Here is an 18,192-nt window from a genome sequence, read left to right as displayed (position 1 = left end):
CAGGATACTAGTGAGGAAGAGAGGAAGAGAGGAAGAGAGAGAGAGGGGTCTAGGGAATGAGGGTGAGAGGGTGAGAGGGTGAGAGGAAGAGAGAGAGAGAGAGAGAGGTCTAGGGAATGAGGGTGAGAGGAGGACAGGACAGTAGTGAGGAAGAGAGAGAGAGAGAGAGAGAGAGAGAGAGAGAGAGAGAGAGAGAGAGAGAGAGAGAGAGAGAGGTGGGATTTCCTCAGTGTGTGAAAAAGTCGGGACTGGTTGGAGCGGTTGTGGGCTCTGCTACATCCCTCTCTGGCCTCCGATCCCAATCAGTCATAGCGACACTGGCTGTTTATTTATCGTGCTCCACAATGGTACTGAGCTGGCAACTCATGCCTGTTTACTCCACAGTAAGGCCACAAGCTCACACGGACCGACCCTGCCCCTTCACTGGCTCTACTTCCTGTGGGTTCCTTCCGATGAATGGACAAAGCCATCGATTATGTGACACTATATATTCCTATGTGAAGACTCAGTGGCGTCTCATGGAGACATGAAATGCGCAGTTTGAGCTACTCCAGGAAGTGACATTGCAGGCTAGCTCAGTGCTGCCCCCTCTCATTGTAATTCAAGTTACTCAAGTTAAAGGCCGACCGGGGTACGCCAGGCTTCCATTAGCAACTCAATTATCCTTAGAACTTCCGTGTGTGATTTTTAAATAATTGGTTCAAGGATATATATCTGGTGTATTAGAAACAATTATTGGTACCATGATTGTCTTCAAAACCTTTTTTTATTTACATGATTGACCACAAAGATTGCAATTTCTCCATTCACTAAAACAATGCGCGCGCGTGTCAAAGGGGCAGAAGGCCATGTGTTGTTATGGTTCTGGATGGCCAGATAGCTAGCAAGCAACAATGACAAGAAACTGCCATGTGGTGAATCGTGGCTCGTTTCAGCTTGTTGGATCTTGTTCTTGACACCATGTCTTGTTTTAAGGTGTTTGACTGATGTCACATCTATGCTAATATGGCAACAACAAAAAAATCTAGCCAGCTAGCTAACCAACAACGGGAACGATGTATTTGAGAGACAAGTGCTCATTGTGCAACTTTATTTATTTTCAATAAACATTGGAATAAATATAGTTTACATATTATCAACAATCTAAGCCAACCCTGTCTGTGTTGCCCCATAGTTGCGCACGCGTTAGTCTTGTTGCTAAACAACCAACCCGTCTATAATGGGGGATCCTGTTTACTGCTAACAATGCCTGCTGTACCACAGTCGGCCTTGAACTTCAGTGGATTCAATGAGAGGGGGCGTTCTCCCCTGTTTCCTTCCCTCAGAGAAATGTACTGCTGCTGCTTATCCTAATATAACAGAATGACAAGCTAAATAAACAGAGTGATGTGACTTAAAAATCCAAATAAATGCTGTGGTGTACACTTACATACACTGGAATGGAGTGGGATTGCAGCCCGTTGGCGATGTGCTGAAACATACAGGCCGTGCCACTGAGAAAGGTGTCAGACCCCGTTAGAGGCCTTTGGCTGGACGCAGCTCAAGTACAACTTGGACAAAAGCGCTGCCTGTCTCCCCTCATTAAGTGATTTAAGTCCCATGTTCCCCGGTTCCTTTCATCGGCCGCCAAAGTGAACACACTTAAAAAACCCAACAAGAATGCCGGGCCGCGGAGATGAATAGAACGAGGGGGAAAGCTGGAAGTTAGGGCCAGGGAACTGGGTCTAAAGCTGAGAGGCTATGCTAGCCATGCCTATTAGCGTCCCCAGTACGGAGGACTAGATGTGAATGAACGGTACAAAACAGCCCCTCACTGGGAAAAGGAGTGGCCACTTAATCCATGAACAGTTTTCTCCCCACAGAACCAGATTTTCCCATGAAGGTTTGGTTTAGTAAAGTGCTGCTATTTCCACATTCCTTGCTAACGAGACAAGGTTGTCACGGGGGAGACTATACTGCTCAGCGCTTCAACCAGCCCCAGGGGAGTGCTGCATCAGTGGACTGGTGTCATAATTACATCGGATTAACATAACCTATTGGATATCACACAGTTAGCATATGTACTCTAAAAACACCATTACGGTGCAGTGGGATGTGAGTGAAGTCCCTGGGCTTGGCAGAAGGAATGTGTCCAGAGAGAGAACATTAGCATTTCCTAGTTGGGATGAGCTCTTTGCCACCACAGCCTGTTTCAATTAGCACCTGAAAGACAGCAGGCTCCTCCGGGCCATTATGTCATCTGTTTGTGAACTCTCTAATTGGAGCGCTGTGGAAGGAAGGCCCCCTCTGTTCAGCACGGGAGGCCTCGCCAATGCCTGTTCTGCTCACCATGCTGCTGCTGCAGTACCATGCTGCTGCTCTGATGTATATTGGTAGTACGAGCAATTATCTCTGAATGATCTGGGATGATCTGAGATCAGTTTGTCGAGGGAAAGGATGTATTCAGTGCTGGTCAACACCTCACTAGAGAGTCAGTCTCTGACACATAAGGTGCAGAGGGATGATGCATAATACAGTGCAAAAAGCAGCACTTCCACATAGTCAGTTCTGTAAGTTTCCGTAGCGAAGTCCCTCCAGCAGAGGCTCTAGCTATCCTCTGTGGTCCTGACCTTTTCAAGTTTAGTTTATTGGTCTTTCAGCATTTGTACAGGAACAGATGTGATTAAAAACACTAAATTACTTTGCTGGTATAATAAGAAAACATCAATTTTAAATAAATACAACAAATTTATAGTGCTAAAAATGTCTAAGCTAAAATCTCAAATCCATTTTCAGACAGGCTCAGGGAGGGTTCCATAGTTCTACAGCCCACTGGGTGTGGTCACACCCCAGCAGCCAACCTCAGGCCCCTGACATTTCACCACAACTATGAGGTTAGAGAGAAAATCTTTCTTCCTCCTTACAAATAAGTGACTTTTAACTCTCCCCATGAAAACAGAGACAAATAATGAACCTTTGGGCTGGAGATATCACGTTCACTTTCACACGCATCAACTCCATTCTGAACCGTAACAAAAGACAACAGGAAAACATTGGTGTGGAGGGACTGTGAGTCAGGGTATGCTGAAGCGCATTTCTCTTTGTCAGATGTGAGTAATGGGAAGGGGGGAAGAGTAATGGCATACAAGTTGGGAAAATGTCTATGTGAGATGGCCATACAATGCATACTATCAGTCCTGTGGGGTCACACACAGAGGGAAGAAATGACATCAGATGTGAACTATAGCCGTTCCAGCTGGGTCGGAGGTGGAGGGTTGAGGGGTGGGGGAGGAAGGCTGTGAAGTCTGAGACGTCTTATCCCCTCTTCATATCTGATATCAGCCCAGGAGTGGGAGTCAGCATACAGTATGTGACAGACATCTGGACACCCGGGAGAGGAGGGATGAGGGGGGAGAGAGGGAGAGACAGTAAAAGAAAAGGGGGAGAGAGATATGGAGTACTAGGGATACATATAATTAATTAGAAAGAAAAGGGTAAGGAAAGAAAGTGAGAAAAACCTGAGAGAGAGCAGGGGTGGTTGGGAACCTGTTTTCTATAACTGTCTCACATTTACAGCAGATTTCTTGGGCTAAATGAGGGCAGCTGTGTGTGTGTGCATGTGCGTGTGTGTGTGTGTGTGTGCCACAGCACATGGTTACCATGCGGCATGGACACAATGCTGCGGATACTGATTTAAAATGATTGCTCCGTGCTTTTCAGTGGTTATATGCTCCAAAATAAACTCTCACTGCCATGCAGCAAAAATCCAACAGTGCATTAATGTCCTGCCTCCAATCAGGCATGGGTACAGATGGAACACAATTTACACCCCAGTGTATCTGCCACAGTTTTGGTAATCAGGGCTGATCTTCCAATGAAAACGCAGCTGCTCTACGCCTCATTGGCTGCGGCTGGTTCTGGCTTAAACCTTATTGGTGAGTTTCTGGCTGATCACACCTCCCACTTCTATTGTCTTTGGGCTTAAATTTGCATAATTCCTATCCCTTACACTAGTTTAGAGGACGTGAAAAATAAATATTCTGTGATTTAAATTACAGGAACAATGGTAACCAAATGGAGGAGCCCATTAGACCAGCACAGGCAAGCATTGCAAGCCACACTGTCAGCTGAAACTGAACACCAAAATTATTAACAAAATTGTCTAGATCTATTATATATAAAGCTTGATATTACCTAAAGGCTCTATCTCAATTATCTCAATGTTTTCCCTGAACAATTGAGAAAAAAATCTGTTGGACATGGTAAATCTTTAAATGTTAGCAAAGGAGAATTGTAACCAGCAGTATTAGGTCGGCCTACTATATTTCCTACCATGTTACTGGGTTGCTGGGCAAAATTTCGAATGAGCCTGCCTCCGTCATACTGTAGTAGCTTGGTTGGTGGATGGTAAACGTGTGTGACGTGGTAGCCGGTGCACTTATTTGGCCCCTTGTGTATCGCGTGTCTAGACCTCACTAACAGAACCTCTGTGTTGGACCATGTGACTGACCAAAGTAGCAGTCACAAGACTTCAGCACCTAACAGACCAGGGGCTTTTTCAATCAATTCTCTTTTTAGTAGTAAAAAAAAAGAAGCCGTCACAAAACACCCGTGGTTGGTACCAAGGTCCATTCAAGCACTGAAATGCCAACTTCCTATTTATAAACTACATTTTTCTCTTAGACTGAGAGATAAATAACAATTACATTTAAAATGCACCATTCACATGACTGTGGTATATAATCATTCCACAATATCTGATTAGGGCCTCCTTTACACAACTTATCAAATAACTAACTAAATCGTAATCAAAATTAAATCGTTTTTATTTATTTTATTACCTTTTTTATTTAACCTTTATTTAACTAGGCAAATTCTTATTTATAAAATGTTATATATCATTGATATAAAGTATTTAAAACAATTCAAAGGTAATGTTTTGTATTGTCCACTTTTGTAACATTTTGCCTGAGGTCAACTGTACATTTTATTTTATTTATACCCACCACAAGACACTTGTAAAAATGTATGTTACCAATAAATGTAATCAGTATCTTCCTTAATGAATACTCTGTAATTTAAATACATTTTAAATGTATATAAAAATGTATAATTGTGAACTCTATTTAAAATGGTTGCATAAAGTTATCTTTATATATTTTTTAAATCTGTTGGTTTATAATAAAATAAAGTGCTTACATTTTAGGGGAATGTAATTGTTGAAATATAGCACAGTCCAATAATTTTTATTTTGTATTTTTTTCTTCGCTTTAGTGTATGCCTAAATTTAGTTTATGCTACAGCCAAATGTCGTATAACGAGTGCAAACCCTGATATTGGCATATTTTCCTCAAAAAATGTGATGACCAACATATGAAAACAATCAATTGTGGTAAATCTCACTAATAGTACCATTATATAAGCACTACCTGAGTTGGTCTATGTCTGGCCCTAAAAATCTCTGTCCAGAAGTGCACTTAAAGGCCATTGGGCCTGGGCTTTGGTCATTAAGATCATAAAATCCTGCTCATAAAGATGCTTTATTTTTTCCGGAGAGTGCCCACTGCTTAGGTTTCCATCGGAAGTCTTTATGGCAGAGTGGTAATATTTCTGTCTCCAGACGGACCTGCCCATTGAGTTATTATGGAATACTGTAACTGGCCAAACCATAGCATGGCTCAGAGTTCATAACTGAAATATAAAAAGTATTTTAAACTCTAAGAAGCTGCTATAATATACAATCCCCTGAGAATCAAAGTAACATTTCTTAAAATATGCAGTAATAAATATACAGTACATTGCTTGAAGGTCTGATAGATTGATTCCATAAAATAGATGTTAGGTTTTAATAAACACAACTAAATATAATTGCTTTGTTAGATCACTATTGGTCATATTCAAATTACATTTTGATGGAAATTAAATTGCTATCAATTTCTAACTACTAACTACTTTTTTCAATTTAAAAGATACGCTAATTTATCAATCGAAACTGAACGCATGTTTGTTGATGTATTTCTTTTGTAGACGGATGAAAAATTACTACATTATTTTTTATAAAAATGTATAGAAATCAAACATAATTGGAATTCTCTCATACGTCTATCTGGCACATCTGTTCTCTCTTGTCTCTCCCCTAGTATAGCGATACTAGTGGGAATGATACAGAGTGGTTTCAGGCTCTAACCGCAGCATCCTAACCAGGAACATAGGTACTTCAGATGGGTTTCAGGTGAAGTCCTGCAGCTTTTATTGCAGGTTTTTGTCGTGAAAGGTAGTTGGCTGCTTTGAAGAGGGACAGGACAGGTAATCTGTGACCTGGCCTCTTTGTTTAACAGACAACAGAGGGTTGTTTGCCCATTAGTGTCTCTTTGTAGTTGCTTGTCTAGGTGTGATATACACCCTGTCACTGCTACATCTACTAACTACATGATAAAGGAACAAAGATGTTGGAGAGAATGCCTTGTGACTCAACGTACCCCATAAATACCACAGTCCAGGCCTTTTCAAATGACCACTAAAATGTTAAATTACTTCAATTATAACACATTTAAAAACGCAATGCTACTCATTTTCTGTCTCAGTTGAATTTAGTATGAGAAAGGGCTAATAAAACCTATTAATATCCAAGCACATAATCTGCAGACTGCGGACTAATAACTGCGGTCGGTTGTCTGATTCATGGGGAACATAGTATTCTGCTTCAGCGAAGACATCTTATTGGGGGGAAGACGCTGAGCTGTGATTGGCTGGAGGATGACATTTTGTGTTGACTCTGCGTGCCAAAGCGCAGGGACCTGTTACTCCAGATGCCCTCTCGTCGTCCCCTCCAATGTTTGCAGCCCCACGCACGCGATCCCTCGCTCCGCCTGGCTGCACCCTCTCATCGCATTACTTCTGCTATTCTAACTCCTCCATCAATTATGCACTAGAATAACTGAGGGCCCTGGCGGAGCAAAGACATAAAGGGAGATCATCAGCCCAGGCGCTGCCAGCGTCTGCCTGCGTGTTCCCACTGTGTTGCCACGAAGAGTGATATGGGTGACAGGCCGCCAGCTCAGCTAGGGCACCAGCAGCCATGGCATAGATACAGCTAGGCAAGCTAGGGCACAAATATAACGTGGCTATGACACAAACACAGCCAATCAAGGACCATGTTGCCTCAAACATTGACTTATGGCTGAGCGAGACCCCTGGTTTGCATCGTTTTGTTGCCCCCCTCCTCACAGCCCCTAACCCCCTTTACTCCAAGATTCAATTTCACTGTAAATTAACGATGTAAAGCAATGCATTAAAATTGCAATTAAAAAATGTAGGTTTATCATATCTAAAGCTGTTCATTGTGTCCTATGTATGTTCATGTTGAATTCAACAAGGGGTGGAGCCTGTTCACTAAGGGTCCCAGGATTCTCAACCGACTTTTGTTTCTTGGAAACAAAATGGAGTCTGATTTGGAGGGAAATGGCGGTCTTTGCTTCCCTCCCTGTCACAAGACACAGCTGAAAGTCAGGCAAGAGAAGAGAGCCACACCTATGGACAGAACAAATCCTAGCAGTCTGAGATTTCAATCAACAGTGCTTAACCTGGGATGATGACAAAATCATATAATTTCACCGAAGTTGCTTATTAACATCAAAGAAACATGGGGGGTGAGAAAACATGTATGAAAGATGGAGTGAGACAAAATGTCGAACCCTGCATTAAAGTCACAGTGGTCCTGACCTGGATTTCTTCTGGTTGCATGTCCAGGCTCTACTGTGAGATCGCAAACAGCTTTTTAATATTTCAGGGTCCCAAAGCACCAAGCGTGCTCAAATCCAACAGGAGGAAACTCCCTCTGTCTCCATGGGCCAGTAAGCCACACTAAAGGTCCCGCAAAGTGACAACAAGTTCATGAAAATAACACTGTTCTTTCCACACATCTAAATGTCACTTGTGTTTTTTGTATTGACAAAAAAAATCACATTACCAATGCACTTTACCTAATTTGTCCACGGGTGCCTGAAATGACACAACTATGCCAAAGATTACGGCATACACTGACAACACCCTAGACATGTTCTGGAATGCTATGGAAAATAATGCTACAAGGGGGTGGCAGGTGGTCTAGGAGTTAAGAGCATTGGGCCAGTAACTGAAAGGTTGCTGGTTTGAATCCCTGAGCGAACTAGGTGAACAATCTGTCGATGTGCCCTTGAGCAAGGCACTTTATCCTAATTGCTCCTGTAAGTTGTTCTGAATAAGAACATTGATAAATGTAAAGCTATTATTACAGGCTTTGGTTTTTCTATTTATGTTTTCAGGTTGGAGTTTAGCACGTATAGCTCTTCAGCACATAGGGTGCACCGATTGGTGTCACCTCGTTAGTCAGTATGTGTTACACCTGTGTTGGTTGCCATCTTGTTAGTGGGAAGGTGATTCACCTGTGCTGGCCCAGGTGCTATCTAAGAGTGGCTGGCCCAGTGCCCCAGTTGTCTTGATGGATGTGGAGGGTTAACACCTTTAGTTGGTGCTCCCTATTTTTATTTATAGAAAAACATTCCTTTGTCTGATTTCCCTGATGTTGTTTTGCTCCACCTTTTTGGTTTGTTTCCTGTCTTTAAGTTTGGTGTGGGTTTTTCTTTTGTTTGCTTCTCCTTGGGCAAATTTGGTTGGCGCCCATGGTGGGTGTCTTAGATTCCAGTTGTTGTTGCTAGTCAACTTTCAGTGGACACCCCCATCAGAACCTCTCCTAAAACCCCACCTGTTTTGTTTTGGTTGTTGGCCAGTGACTCTTTGTTAGTTCCATCTTCTGTTTGAGTGACATTTTTGGTTTTCTTGCTGGGGAACGTAATACTATCATCAGATTTCTTTTTTGAGTCTTATAAATACTGTCAATGAAAAAAAACATCTACTCTTCATCTACCCTGGTTTAAATAATCATGATTGGAAAACGTCTGATGCAATCACAGTAGAAATTCTGTAGAAGCAAAACTTTTTCCTCTACAAAAGTTTGCCACCAATGACACAGGGAAACATTGCCTCATGGAGAGGGATATTATCTTTTTCTATCATTTCAAAAGCCACATTGGACCAAATCAAGTTCCAGAAGCATTTCACCGATGTTTGGCTGTACCGTCGCATTTGTTTTATGTCGTGCATACTTTCCTTCCAATTTGGATTCATTTTGAATAGATTATACGAGGGTCTATATACAGCTCCGCGTGCCAATATGCCTGATTGGTGCCACTTGTGTGCCATAGACTGGAGAGACAGCCCTGCCATCGTCCCTCCATCAGTAGAACTGAGGGAATTCCAGCAACACTAAAACAGCCAAGCTGTCATGGCTGACCACACCCTTCTGGAGCTATCTCAGACTGAGCACTACTAACAACAATCATTACAAACTAAAGACAGAGGATGGACCAGTCACCTCTGAGTAACCTGGCTCTAGGTACTCCAGCTGCAGAGAGAACTGCTGTGCTCAGAGGGAGAGGAGACAGAACGAAGAGGAGATCATTCCAATTCTCTTTCTGCCTTTCTCTCTCTCTCTCTCTGTATCCATCTTCCCCTGAATTGTACTCAGCCAATTTGTTCTATCCATTTATTTGACCCATTTGAAACCTGCAGTGCAAAATAGAGCTTTCATTTCCTTTATCTTAGGGAATGTTCTGTAATAGGAGGCATACAGTAGATAATACAGCTAACTGCAGATTAAAGTGTTCAGACCTTACACTTTCTTTGTGGATTCTCTTTGTGGAGTCCATTTTCATTATCTTTCCCTTGGCCTACTGTATAAAGTTCTCTTTCATTATGGGCTTGTTCTGCTAAAGTGTAATAGGAAGCCCAGATAGCCACTCACCACACTGTACTACCTCTGATAGAGAGTGTGGTGCATAGAGGCCGTCAATACAGCAACCTTCCCAGCCCACCGCTATACTGTCTGTCTGTCTGTCTGTCTGTCTGTCTGTCTGTCTGTCTGTCTGTCTGTCTGTCAGGAGGCCTTTTAGCAGCAGTTCCAGAGGCTTTACTGCAGTCATTAGGGGCTGGCCCTGATTAATGTGAATGGTCAGGCAGGCCCTGGCTTTCTGGGGGAAGAACAGAGCGGGGTGAAGGGTCCCACAGGAAGTGTTTTGTGTCTCCACACAAAGGGAGGCTGACCTCTTAAGCCCCTTAGAGCCTCTCTGCTAATACCCTCACCGGTGCCTACAAAGACACAGGGATGCCATTTCACCACTCACATTTAAACAGCACACAAAAAGCCCAGTCGAGAGTTAAACCTTAAGAAACGGCAGAAAAGTGAACCTTGGAGCGCTGGAGTGAGACTTGGAGATTAGGGACTGGAGGGTTGGCTCTAATCCATTGGCTGGCCTGCGCATATGAAATGGAGGATTCCGACTTGCTGAGCTATACCACCGATCGAGAATTAACTGAAAACAAGTTTACAGAAGCTGCTGAGAATGTGATCTACACAAATCTTAACAGAAACACCATGGCAAACACTTTATATCCAAATTATTCATTGTGTGGCACTATGAATATTGAGTGTTGCTGTAAGGTAACAAAGAAATCCCTACCTACACACAGTAAACACAATAAATGTTCACTAGCAAGACACCGACTTAAAACACCCTCCTCTCTTTAGTTGCTGTCAGTCAAGCAGAGGCAGCCTTGTTAGTTTGAAAAGAGCAACAGAGGCAAGGCACCTCTCTCTCTGCGTGCAGGGTCGCAGAGCAGTGGAACTGGCTGCTTTCTCCACAGGAGGACTATTTTCCTCTTCACAGAGGGCCAGGATATATCACCTCACTCTCTGACACCAAGACATCCCTGAGAGGATGGCTGCAACATGCCTGTCCCATCCACAGGCTAAGCCGGGGCAGGGGTGGAAATACGGGTTTTGACCTCATGCAGGGGACCCATGGCATGGCCACTGTTTTCCTGTGTAACCCTGTGACCCCTCTACGGAAGCTTCTGTTAACCCTGTGACTGTGTGCCCCTTCCCCTTCGCCTCCTAACATATTCACCCTCACAATAGCCCGTCACAACTACCTCTCTCTCTCTGCCACTCACCTCTCCTCCCTCTTTCTGTCTGTCTCTCTCTAAGAGCATGCTGGCCATGGGCCGCTGAGTACGATAGGAACAATAGTGTCCTTTCACACTGTCAGAGCCAGGGCTGGGAGAGGGCTGCGGTCCTGAGACCCAGTCAATATTTGGACTTGGCTGTTTTTATGTGTCCGTTTTTAATCCAAGCAGAACCACACAGCAGGGAGCCGGGAAAAGGCTGAAGGGGGAAAACGAGGGTAAACACTCTGAACAATGCAAACGGAGCAACTCACAATGCCACTGGGAAACTATCACAACATCAACTTGCCACAAACTGAAAAATGGTGTATTGTTTCTTAAGTGGAGATTAAAATGAGCCGGAATAGAGAAAGCAAACAGCCAAGGTCATTTCGCTCAGTGGAGAACTATCTGTGTCTGTCAGGGCAAGGATGTTATGAGGTGGAAAGAGATGCCACGGTTGTATTTTCACATTTCTGAGGTGTCCTCTAAAGGACTGCAGAATCGAATCATAGTATAACTACATCAAACAATTTCCTCAGAAAAGGACAAGCACTTTTGATCACCGCCGGATAGTTACCATAGCTACCAAAGTAGTTGACCACAAGGCAAATAGATGAAAGTATTTTGATTGTCTTCAACAGAAATATGTCACATCTGTTGAAGAAAGCTTTGAGGGACATTATCGGAGCTTAAACTGCAGCCCCTGGGGTGACAGTGCTCTTGTAGAATGCTGGAATCCCTCTCCCCAGCTGTCAGGTCGTTAGTCCCACCCCAATGAGGCTCTTTGATGAGGAAGGGTATCGGTTTCCATGGCATCGGAGACACAAACAGCAGGAAGATTAGGGACGGAACTCAGCCCTGATTCTCCACTGATCCCACCTATCAGCAACAAATAAACACCTTCGCCACGGCGATGGGTACATGTGTCCCATATGGAGCCTGGGGGTTTTAATGAAGCAACTATCAAACTTAATACAGGCCAGGTGGGAATTGTCCAATGCCAACTGATTAATGGGCAATAAGCCGATAATTTACTTTATTTACTCAGTTTGTTGTTATTTACACATGTATGAACAGAGTATTACTGAAGAAAATGCCTGAGTGGCCCCTCAACCCTGTATTACCTACATGTACACAGCATTCTCACATGTATGTTTTTTATTTGGTTATTTTTATTTAACCTTTATTTGTGTTAACCAACATCCATCCAAAGACACCGCAGCCCGTCTCTTCCCATCCTTAAAATACATTTTATTATGTCTTCTTTAGCTAATTACTACTAATATAGCACATATTTTAAAGATGGGCATTTCAAATTATGCTGTCTTTAAATCAAATAATTTTTAAATAACAAGTCAAACACTCTGACTTATAATATTCATTGTGGCTCAGTGGTTGTATGTCTCCTCAACCAGATTGTGTGTCATTCAAGCACATCATTTTTTTTAATTAAGGAGATTATAATGACTTGAGCGCCTCACTGTCACTAATTGAGGAATTTGTACCTCCAAGCATGACTGAATCATCATCATAGTTAAACTCCTGCTCCACTGCTTTTGAATCCCACTGTTTGAGTGAATCAACTAAGTGCATCAGAATGTTGAGGTTTTGGGAGGAAAATAGGAATAATGTTTATTAAGCTTGCAACAAACTTGGCACCATTATCAACCTACGTGTGTTTGAGACAATATAAAATACGTGAAAATATCTTCACCATTTCCATTTTCCACGAGTCACTTCCCATTTCAATTTCAGAGTCCCTGTAGGGGATTTCATGAATGGCTGAGTATGGACTGCAGGACTACTGCATTGGGTGCTGTTTTTCTCCTGTGGTCAGAAAAAAAGCCTCATCTGGAAGTTGTGACTATACCCCAGCAGGCTGCGAGCTCTGATGGCTGAGTATGGTTACATTACCCAGTAGGGGCCAGGGGCCCAAGGTCTAACACAGAGTATGGTTACATTATATGGCAGGGCCAGGGGCCCCTGAGTCTTTGCATGGTGCACGGTTACATTATACTGCGGGATCGGGTTTGGATTAGGCCCCTGAATGAGAAAAAGGAGACAGTCATTTAGTTACTTATTTATTTACCCGAGGAGCCCTATTCTCCTCAGACAAAACCCAGGCAGGGTGCCGTTGCATGGCCGTCACAGAGCCTCAGAGGAGAGGTAGGTTCTGCCCCAGCTTTAACCCTAACTACAGTCCCCTCTGTGATGGTTATCCCAGGGCCTGTTTGGTTACCGCAGAGTGTGTGACCTCAGCATGTGTGTATCTCTCCCAGGAGCATGCACCACGCTGGGCCTGGGCCACTGCTGAAATACCCCTCTGTGTTCCCCTCATTGTCTGTCACAAACTGGGTGTGAGGGGAGCAGGGACGGGGGGCATGGCAACGGAGGAGCAGGACTTGGGAAGTTTTTCCTTTTTTTTTTAGGCAGGAGCTGTTGGAATGAGCTGAGGCCACTATGGGAGTATATCAAAGACGTTATCTGTTCCAGGAAAAGAGCCACCACACTTGCGTTTATATCTCACCTGTTCCCTTTAATTTTATTTAACTAGGCAAGTCAGTTAAGAACCAATTTTTATTTACAATGACGGCCTAGGAACAGTGGGTTAACTGCCTTGTCAGGGGCAGAACAACAGATTTTTATCTAGTCAGCTCGGGGATTCGAGCTAGCAACCTTTCGGTTACTGGCCCAACGCTCTAACCACTAGGCTACCTACCGTCTCCTAACTAGTTCATTACACCCACTTTACCTCAGAGTTACCACAAAAAGACAAACAAGTACAGCATCATCTGTTGACTCTGTGCAATGCAAATCACCCCAAAGGACCAGTTTCTTCTCCCCAAGTAAAAAAAAAACTATTTTGAGGAGTCATGTCAAAACTATAACTGTCAGGAAAAACCTGATCAGGTACAATGGTGGCGATGTGTTAAGCATGACACAAAACAAAGTGATACACTCATACTACAAACTATTTGCTGAGGTGCAAGTCATCCAGTGTGAAGAACTGTTGAGTTACCAGAGCTGTAGGGTTGATGGGATTAGAAATGCACAATTAGCACCTCTGTCAAATAGAAGTCACATCTGCCCATTCATTACAGTGGGCCATTCCAGCTATTATGAAGCCATTGCTTTACCCTTGTGAACACACTAATTGGCAACTTTGACTAATTAGAATAAAATAGAAACGGCAGATGGCAACCTAACATACTACTAACTATTTTGTGGATTTTATTGTAGAACCACATGCAAAGGATTCAATTACATGTTAAAAGCACACACAAGCTTGCCGTTTTTGTGCGTCATAAGCAAAACGCCTTATATTTTTCCAAGTCAAACTGGCAGATAATTCATTCAAGGCAACATTTTAGATGTTTAACGCTTCATATGTACAGCCATTGGTTTAATCGACACTGGGATACAGTCGCAGAGAATTCTAACAGAAATCAACAGAATCGTTTTTCCTACTGCCGACGCACTAAAAGTGGACGCGGTAACAATCCGCCACAGCAACACATAATATCTTAAATCATCACACTAACACACGATTTATCTCATTAAAGAGATAAGACATCCTTTTCCAGTAGTAAAATTATATCTAAGGATGCCTATAAGGAAAGCCATTTTCGGCGCATTCAGCAGAACCAGGATAATATTATCTATGGATAATCATTCTGGTGTATTTACAGTATAGGATATAAAAGACTATTGATGAGAGGCGTTGTTGTTTTTTTTAGATAACATGTATGTCACCCAACATACCATTTTTGTATATTATTGCCGATGTGCATCAATAAAATGTATGTTTATAGGCTATAGACAAGTGACCATTGATCAATTAATCATGGTGGAAATGTTCCAAATTAATGCTGTTACAAATGTCATATATGGTCCAGGGGCCATCCACCTCGAACCTATGTCAACAATGAAGTTGATGCCAGATGAAGTTGGTGACCCGTGGCCCGTCCTTGACACAATTTGCGATTACGCACGAGACTCACCTGGGGTTGGTCCGGTTCCAGTAGACGGCATAGCGGTCGGACACCACCTTGGACGCCGGCTCTTGGCCATATGCACACATCCATAACACCAGGGAAACGAACAGGATCATTTCCACCTGCGGCAAAGCTCCCGAACTTGGCCACGCCAAAGTCCCTCTCGATGCAGCGTCTCGCGTGATAGAATTATTCGAATGAACAGACAGAATGAAATGATATTCCCATCTGAAGGCTTTTAAATTAGAATTGCCTTATACTGATTGGATTACTTCGCGAGGAAGTTATTGTGCTGAAGCTTGAATTGACATTTGGAAAAAGTTCAGTATTTGCATTCCGTTTTAGAAAAGCACAATCAGTTTTTTGTGGAATACAAAATAATTGCAATAGGTGGGAAAAAAATGCTGCTATATTAGTTGAGGGTCCGTTTGAAATAAATACTATTTCAGTCAATGCTCGTATAATGTATTCATAGCAACAAGCGCATCCTCTTCAACCGCAATGTGGAATGCCACAAATATTATACACATGAATTTAAAGCCTTAAAAAAGGTATCCTTCAGTAGGTCTACCATGAATAGCCTTTTAAACACAATGAGGAATAATTCTCTCCTCGGAACAACTCTTATTTGCGCACTAATAGTTTCTGCAACTATAGGTTACGCAGCTATATAATTGCTGATATTAAAGGTAATAACAGAGTAGTCCATGCATAAATCTGTTCAATTGTTCAAGAACTTTGGAATAATAAGTAACTCCAAAGAACCTGTGCGCTACAGACAGTTCCGTGTCTTCCTTGACGTTGTCCTGTGTCTTCCTTGACGTTGTCCACCCTCGGATCTGTGTCCGTGTCTTCGGCGTTGTCGCTGGATTGTCACGGCTGGATCAGCTCTTTCCTTACTCGGATCGGAGTCATTCAAATGTGCCGTGGCATAAAACGAGTTTATAAAAACCTCAGCATGGACGGAGATACTTCGATGTGTCGCATGAAACGAGGCAAATGTAAGCAGGCTCGGTGGAAAGTCGTATAGTTCGGCCTGAAGAAAACCAAGTCAGCGCAGCGCGGGCTCGGCCATGCATGCATGCTCCCCCACTGTGTCAGCGCCGGTACGGTTTCAGGCTTGCGCACAGTCTCATTGGTTTGAAATGTGAATGATGGGCGTTTCGCTTACAAAAACAACATCCCTCCTCATGAGGAGGTACATCTGCTTCCTCAAGCGACAGATCATTTATTTCACAAGGTAGACCTACTAGGCATTAGGGCCACGGATCCTAAACGAGATAAGAACGATCTGATATCAGCTCTGCTCTGCATGTCGGTTTACAGGTTTACACCTTACACCGAGGTCCATACTGTCTTTACGCACACAAAGTATTTTGAAATCAACAATGTTTTGCATTATCCAGCATTGTGGCAAATGATGCTACAACTAACCACTGAATCCTTAATGCCCACGACTGTCTATTATCATCCATTGAGCTCCAGGAGTTGATTTACTACAGTTTTTGATCCTATTCAATTCCATGAGGTATGTCACTGTGTCTAATAATGAACAGTTCTGATAAACATGTAAACGCAGTGCACTCTGCATTACTTCCTGAAATATTTGTCAATGTTTGCCTACTACGCATTCAAAATTCAAACACTGGGCAAGGGCATTTGCAAAATGTTTCTGATTTGTAGATTTTGTAGCCTGTCAGACTGGTTCGCCGTCTTATCGGTTTGCGCCCTTGACATGCTTTACGCACTAGCCTTCCAATGTTTCTTGGCGCCCCGCAGTGGAGATAAGGAAAAGCGCTTCCTGGATAGCAGAAAGGTAGGTTATAAATTAAGTAATTAGATCAAAGATCAGGTAAACAAAAGACATTTGATATGTATTCTATATTATTTTATCAAGAAGATTATTTTAGGTATAACATCATAGCCTTGTAGTAGGGCATATTGTTAAGGTATTTTCCTGTTATTGTAGTAACATGCCATCCGGCAGACAGCATGAGGTCCATTAAGGCAGTACTAGACACAGGAGGGTCTGGTGTGTCAAAGATAATTCCTAGTATAACCAGTACCACGAAGGAACCTCATCTCAAAGCCTGGATAGTCAACTAGAACAGTATGCAGTCATTAATCGTTCAGGATCAAGAATATCTCAACATTCCTAACCCTCAAAACCAGTACCATTAACTCTTGAGTACCATTAACTACTGAGAACCATTATCATGGCCAGTGTTCCAGCTGGAATTGAATTTAGCTCTTACATAGTCACATGCACTTTCCAAGGCTGAGATCCCACTCACACATGTTGCCCAGTAATAAGGCAAACACTATATTTTTGCAGAATAAATAGCCTGTGCCTGCTTTTCATACACAAATACAGAAGACCATTCTATTGATGAAATCTAAGAAGGGACTTTTATGAACAAACTATTAGCACAATCACACAGGACAATTTGTGTAATATGGTCCTCCTTGGGTTGTGTTTAACTCACACAGTTTTTGTTTGGCGATATGACCAGTCTGGCTATATGACCAGTCTGGCTATATGACCAGTCTGGCTATATGACCAGTCTGACTATATGACCAGTCTGGCTATATGACCAGTCTGGCTATATGACCAGTCTGACTATATGACCTGTCTGACTATATGACCAGTCTGACTATATGACCAGTCTGGCTATATGACTAGTCTGGCTATATGACCAGTCTGGCTATATGACCAGTCTGACTATATGACCAGTCTGGCTATATGACCAGTCTGGCTATATGACCAGTCTGACTATATGACCAGTCTGACTATATGACCAGTCAGGCTATATGACCAGTCAGGCCCAGCCTCTCACCCAAGTAGGCTATTCCATGAGCCTTAACCACCTCATCATCCCCCTATAGCTCTTGTCCTACTTCATTCACACCCTATTTACACCCCATATACATCCATGTTACCAGAGACAATGGAGTCATTATGAATTAGGGTCAGGGCTGCAGTATGCAATGATACACAGCGTCGCGTTCTAATGTTCTCTCTTTCTCATGACCTTTCGTGGCTGCCTCTGTCACACACACAAAGAAATGTGATATCTACCTGTCTCCACATATGAACTACATGTACATATCACACACACAGAGGGAGGAGGAGACTGGATCTGCCGTGCACAACTGACAGAGATTGCACACAAAG

The 18,192-nt window shown here is 42.9% G+C and overlaps 1 protein-coding gene across 1 annotated transcript in view; it reads right to left on the bottom strand.

Annotated features, from left to right (window-relative positions):
• Positions 1–16,142, bottom strand: part of LOC106566624 (ephrin-A5b) — a 74,721-nt gene extending 58,579 nt beyond the window's left edge. Inside the window, exon 1 of the mRNA XM_014134837.3 lies at positions 15,024–16,142. Coding sequence (XP_013990312.1) covers positions 15,024–15,133 — 110 coding nt within the window. The 5' untranslated portion in view covers positions 15,134–16,142. The remainder of the gene's footprint in view (positions 1–15,023) is intronic.
• Between the last annotated feature and the right edge of the window lie 2,050 nt (positions 16,143–18,192).

Source organism: Salmo salar, chromosome 01, assembly GCF_965601325.2.
Source record: "Salmo salar chromosome 01, fSalSal1, whole genome shotgun sequence".
NCBI lineage: Eukaryota > Metazoa > Chordata > Actinopteri > Salmoniformes > Salmonidae > Salmo > Salmo salar.
This window is presented reverse-complemented; position numbering and strand designations above follow the sequence as displayed.